Genomic DNA, 6256 nt, shown 5'->3' on the forward strand with positions numbered 1-6256 from the left:
GCTTTCCAGCAACAAACAAACAAACAAAACCCCAAATGTTCAGCCTGAATCCAGGCCAGATAGATCCTTCTCAAAGTAGATGAAATTCTCCCCAAAGCATCTCTCCTTTAAATGACCCAAAAAGATGCAGCTGTGTATATTTTGAAGTTGATTTAAACCCTACTTGCAGGCTCCTGGGTGGCTCAGTTACTTAAGCATCTGCCTTTGGCTCAGGGCATGACCCCAGGGTCCTGGGATACATCAGGGTCCCTGCTCAGCGGGGAGCCTGCTTCCTACACACACACCTCTCCTACACACACCCACCCCAGCTTGTGCTCGCTCTATCAAATAAATAAATAAATTATTATTTTTTAAATGCCTACTTGTGTGCATATAGCAGGAATGGGTTTTAGCACAGTGTTTTCCTCTAGGCTTGTTGATAGTTTGTGGATGGGATTTGTTAATTAATCTCTGGCCGACTTTAGTGTAGTGCTGACCCAGAGATTAAGATCACATCCCCAGCTGGCCTGAGGTGATTACTGCTTGATCCCAGGGACTCTGTGCCTCCCTGGGTGCAGAATCTAACCCAAACTACACTCACAGCCTGACTCAGAGCCTCGGATAAGAGCGGTTGCTGGGCTGCATTAGGGAGCCATGTAGTTTCCTGCACTCTTCAGTCCTTGGGGGACATCTGAAAGGGAATCAAGCTTTCCTTATGCCTGTTGTTCAGTCCTTGGGGTATCTGAAAGAGAAGTAAACACTTCTTAGATCAATATTTTCAAGACTGATCTGATCCAAATCTCTGCATGGAGGCTTCGACCGGAGATCCATCGTTTTTCCAGCTTTTTTCTCTCCAGGGTGGCTGTGAACTTGAACTCCTGTAATAAATGGCTCCTATATTTTCCCCCCTAGGAAATTTGTGTGAATGTGTGATTATGATGGGGGAAGATGGGATAGTGGTAGATTTAAAACTGGACACTTCCTTTACAACTGAGTTTCTCCACGCTTTCTCATTATGGCCCTCACTGAGTAGGGTTTCCAGAATATTTTTCCTAATCATGGAATTTTAATACCACGAAGTTTCAGTACCACAGATACACTATATGCTATTTATACACTATGTGTGTATCTGTGTTTTGTGCACAAGAATAGGATTTTTTGCCCCCTGGGGGAGATATGTCTCCTACTGAGGATAGTGCTTCTCAGTAGTTCATAAGCACCCCCTTGGCAGCCTTCACCATGTACAAGGGGGAGGCAGGCTGTCTAGCAGGTGCTTTGAGGAGTGTGAGCTAATCGTGTACACTGTGTTTCACAAAGTGCTTGGTGCATGGTGAGGGCAAAACGAGAGCCCTTGTTGTTGCCATTAGTATTATATTAAGTTTGGTCACAGTGATGTTTGCAAGCACCTCTCAGACTGTGGGTTCCCATGGTGCTTGAGGGCTGGCCAGAGGTCCAAGGCATTTCAGCCTGGAGCTTCTACCAGACACCCAACCGGGTAGGTAAGGAAGGAACTGAGCTGGGTGGGGATGGGGGCCAGTGGACAGGGAACAGCGCCCTATTTACCCGTGACAACTGTTCCTCAGGATCAGCCAGGTGTGCCAGGCATGAAGGGGGTCTGGTGGCCTCTGAACTCTTGATTTCTCAGAAGCTGGGAACTGGATTTCTCATTAAATCTCCTAATTTGTACACTGACTCAATTAATCATCAACAGTTGCGCTATGTGGACTGAACAAAAGAGATGAAGCCCAGTCGTACCGACTTGTCCAAGGTTAATCGCATAGCTGGGATTCCAATCCACATCTTTCCAAATCCAGGGATCCCTCCACGCGACCCAGTCTCCCCTCTACCGCTCACGATTCTCCCCACTCCACCCTTCTTGGGGGGTCCTTCAATGCCTCTTCTCTCCCTTCTTGACTGGGGAAGGGGCCCCAGGCTGGACCCTTCCGGGGACTGGGACAAAGGGGTCCAGCGCCCCTCCCCACCACCCGTCCCCTTCCCAGAAGGATGTGGATTCCTTCTCTGGATGATAAGTCGGGATCCCAGCCTTACCGGGAGCCGGAGATGGGGGCGCGGGGGGCGTGGGTCGGTTGTCCTGCAGCTTGAAAACGCAAGGCGGGAGGGCGTGGGGCAGGCGGGGCCCTGGCGACCTCACCGGCTCGGGATGAAACGCCCCGTTGTTCGCGCCGCCCCTCTGACCCCGCCACCCTGGGCATTGTTCTCTGTTCGCCCGGGTCGCGGGTGGGAGGCAAGGCACGCAGGGGTTCCCGAGCCTGGCTCGGCTCCAGGCCTGCGGCCTTCGGCCCTGGGGCCACTGGGGCGGCCGCGCCCGGGAGCGGGAGGCGAGTGTGCGGGGCCGGGAGGCTCAGCCCGCGCAGCCATGGGCTCCCGAGGTTCCCACGCCGCGCGCATTCCCGACGGGGACAGCATCCGGCGGGAGACCGGCTGTGAGCGGCGAGCGGGGAGCGGGGCTCGGACCCGGGGACGCGGGGGGTCCGGAGCGAGGGCGGCTCCAGGGAGCGTGCGGGATGGCGGGGACCCGGGCTCCCGGCGGCCAGGTGGAGCCGGGCAGCCAGGTGTCCTCGAGCTCTGCAGGGCGGGGAGGGAGGGGGGTGAGGACGGAGGGGGCTGGTCCCGGTGGCTCGGTTCCCCGGCGGGAGCGCGTCGCCACGCCTCCTGCAGCCCCGCCGGGGTCCCCGGGGCGTCCCCTTCAGCGGGCTCCTGTCCCCCGCCCAAGGCCGGGGGTCGCCCAGGGAGGGTTCCGCCGCACGTCCCCAGCGCCGGCGGCCCTGTCACCCTTCCGCCTCCCGCCCCGCAGTCTCGCAGGCCAGTCTGCTCCGCCTCTACCACCGGTTTCGGGCACTGGACAGGAACAAGAAGGGCTACCTGAGGTGAGGGGGCGCTGGCTGCAGGACCTGCCACCCCTGTCTCTGGGCCCCCTCCCCTCTTTAACTAACCCTCCGTCTCCCGTCTTTGCCCTACCTACCCCGCTTGAACTTTGACCTGACAGCCGCGTGGATCTGCAACAGATTGGGGCGCTGGCGGTGAACCCCCTGGGAGAACGCATTATAGACAGCTTCTTCCCTGACGGGTGAGGTCTTCCTGGGCGCGGCGGGGGCGGGGGCACTTGGGGGAGGGATTGGGAAGAGTTAGGGACAGAGGCAGAGGGAGGCCCAAGGGGACCACTTCCTCTTCTCCATTACCCCCAGGAATCTGCGAGTGGATTTCCCAGGCTTTGTCAGAATCCTGGCTCATTTTCGACCTGTCGATGATGACGACCCAGGCATGCGAGATCCCAAGCAACCTGAACCCCTCAACAGCAGAATGAACAAACTTCGTTGTGAGTTTGTGGGGAATTCCCCCCTCCCCCAAGTGAGACCCTAGATATACCGCACCAAGAGGAGGCCCTTGGCACCCTCCTCTCTTAGCGAGCCTCTAGATGACCCCCTCCCACAGCTCCAGGGTGACCTTCTGCTGGAAGCCTACCAGAGAAGACCCACCTTCCTGTCCCCCTCCGTTCTCTTCTAGTCGCATTTCAGCTCTATGACCTGGACCGAGATGGAAAGATCTCCAGGCATGAGATGCTACAGGTTAGAAGAACGAAAGGACGAAGGATGTGATGTGTGAAGTGTGGTTGGTTGAAGTGAAAGGTCGTGGGGGGCGGGTGACTGGTCAATGGAGGTGCAGAAGGGGTGCGGATATTAAGTGGGAATCCGTCACTGGGTGGGGTTAGTTGGAAAATGGGATGGGGAACAGTTGGGGGTGAGGTTGGAAACAGATCAGTGGTTCTTTTTTTTTTTTTTTTTTTTTTTTAAAGATTTTATTTATTTGACAGGCAGAGATCACAAGTAGGCAGAGACGCAGGCAGAGAGAGAGGAGGAAGCAGGCTCCCTGTGGAGCAGAGAGCCCGATGCGGGGCTCGATCCCAGGACCCTGAGACCATGACCTGAGCCGAAGGCAGCGGCTTAATCCACTGAGCCACCCAGGCGCCCCAGATCAGTGGTTCTTAACGAGGGCGGGGGGGGGGGGGCAGTGATTTTGCCTCCTAAATGCCGTTGGCAATATCTAGCGACATTTTTAGTTGTCACAGCTTGGGGAGTGGGCAGTAATACCAGCGTCTGGTGGGTAGAAGTCACAAATGCTGCTGAACATCTTTCAATACAACCCCCATAAGGAGTTACTTGGCCCCAAATGTCAACAGTGCTGAGATTCAGAAACTCTGCAATAGATAGGATGAAGTGGGGGAGGGGATGGAAGATGGGTTATAAGATTTGGGGCTGGGTAATGAGTTTGGGTATACTGTTCAAGTGACTGTAAAATAGACAAGTGGGGGTTCAAATGGAGAAGCCGTAGGGGACATTATTGGGGGGATATGGTGGGGAGTGAAAAAAATGCATGAGGGATAGATTACAAAATGGGTAATACCATTACGGATGACGTGAGCGAGGTTTGGGGATGGGGCTAGGGCTTCCTCTTTATGGCTGTCCCCCTCCACGCCTCCCAGGTCCTCCGGCTGATGGTTGGGGTGCAGGTGACGGAGGAGCAGTTGGAGAGCATCACCGACCGCACGGTGCAGGAAGCGGACGAAGATGGGGATGGGGCGGTGTCCTTCCTGGAGTTCACCAAGGTCAGAATGTCCGTAGACCTGGGGAGTTGACATCAAGAGTCCCTAGGACAGAGGGACCCGGGACAGGAACTTGGAAGGAGGTGGGCAGAAAGACCAGGGTCGCCGAGGAAAGGTGGGGCTTTGGGGATGGGAGAGGAGGTTAGAAGCCTAGAGGACTGAGCTCCTGACTGCCTCCCATCTCCCCCCACCAGTCCTTAGAGAAGATGGACATCGAGCAGAAAATGAGCATCCGGATCCTGAAGTGACCCCCTTTGTGCCTTTGGCTAGCTTACACGGACCAGTTCAGCCTGGGATTCGTCTTCAGCCCCCTACAGAGGCAGGGCCTCCATAAACTGTATTCTTGTGTCTATACTAAACTCCATTTAAGGCCAAGGAGAGAAAGCCGGAAGGGTGTGTACTAAATAAAGCCTAACTCATTTGATCTCAAATTTGTGAATCAGCCAGCAATCTTCTGCAAGCAACTGGAAACCCAACTTGCAGCAACTTCGGTTAAAAAGGGATTTTTATGGGCTCGTGGAACTAAAAAGTTTGAAAAGTATCTTCAGAATGCTGGAAAAGTCTGGAAGCGTCTTCTGGCACAGTTAGATTCAAAGGGCTCACACAATGCTATCAGGACTCAGTGATTCATTTCTCAATTGGCTTTCTTTTGTGTTGGCTTTATTCTCAGGAGGGCTCTTTCCTCTTGGTGGAGCATGGCCACCAGCCCCCCTCCCCAAAGTGTCAAAAAGGGAGATTAGCAAGTGTCTGTACCAAACAGAGCTTCTCTTTGGTGACCTGAAGGATCGAGGAAGACTTGGGAAGGAAATAACTTTGCACCGCGTGACTCAAGGATGTTATTTAAAGCTGAGAAGTTACTACCAGACACCAACCCATGTACATGAGCTGTGTGTTCCCTACACTGTGGGAACCCCAAGCTGAAGGGCACTGTGACCGAGAAGTCCTGGGCAGAGCTTGCCTCTTGCTGGGGCAGTTTGGAGGCAGCCAAAAGCGAGCTAGACATCCTGGTCCTCAGGCTGGCTGCTGGTCAGATTGGGACTGGCAAGAGGTTGGCCATGGAAATGGAGTCAACTCACAAAGTCAAGTCCAGGAAAAAGGAGCAGGGCATTAGGACGGATGACTCATTATAGAGCTGGAGGTGTGAGTCGTCAGGGAGGGGCTGCAGGCAGCTATAGGTTTGTGTTTGGGATCCTCCCTTGAGAGGAGCCTCCCAGAAGGGTGTCCCAGCTGGTGCCACAAGGATGCTCTGAAGGGGTTTAACTGACCTGGGCCCATATACCCTCTATATATCCTGAAGAAAAGATGGGAGTTCCTGAGGGAGCTCCTTTCCTCACCAAGGGGACTGAATGGGAGACAATGTGTAGGGAGCCCTGGGAAGGGAAGCAAGTAGAAGGACCAGGTAGTGATGTTGGATAGACTTAATCATGGTTACCATTGCCTCTTCTTTTTTTTTTTTTTTACCATTGCCTCTTCTTAACTGATCAGGAAAACAGTGAAGAATCTTGAACTTGACTCTCAAATACAAGGAAACTCTGAGTCGTCCTCAGCCCCACCCAGCCAACACCAATAAAGACAGGCAATATACGGGCTTGGTTTCGGGTTAGAGACCTGCCCTGCAAATCAGTGTGGGTCAGTAGAAATGACTTGCGTTTTGGA

General features: G+C 54.2%; 1 protein-coding gene across 1 annotated transcript; it reads left to right on the forward strand.

Moving 5' to 3' along the window:
* The first annotated feature begins 2189 nt into the window (after nucleotides 1-2189).
* On the forward strand, nucleotides 2190-5031 carry CHP2 (calcineurin like EF-hand protein 2). The gene is made up of 7 exons (XM_045992451.1): nucleotides 2190-2423; nucleotides 2795-2867; nucleotides 2987-3067; nucleotides 3186-3316; nucleotides 3505-3566; nucleotides 4481-4603; nucleotides 4795-5031. The coding sequence occupies exons 1-7, from the start codon at nucleotides 2357-2359 to the stop codon at nucleotides 4846-4848; spliced, it is 591 nt and encodes a 196-aa protein (XP_045848407.1). The 5' UTR covers nucleotides 2190-2356; the 3' UTR covers nucleotides 4849-5031.
* The last annotated feature ends 1225 nt before the right edge of the window (nucleotides 5032-6256 follow it).

Source organism: Meles meles, chromosome 21 (assembly GCF_922984935.1).
Source record: "Meles meles chromosome 21, mMelMel3.1 paternal haplotype, whole genome shotgun sequence".
Lineage (NCBI taxonomy): Eukaryota > Metazoa > Chordata > Mammalia > Carnivora > Mustelidae > Meles > Meles meles.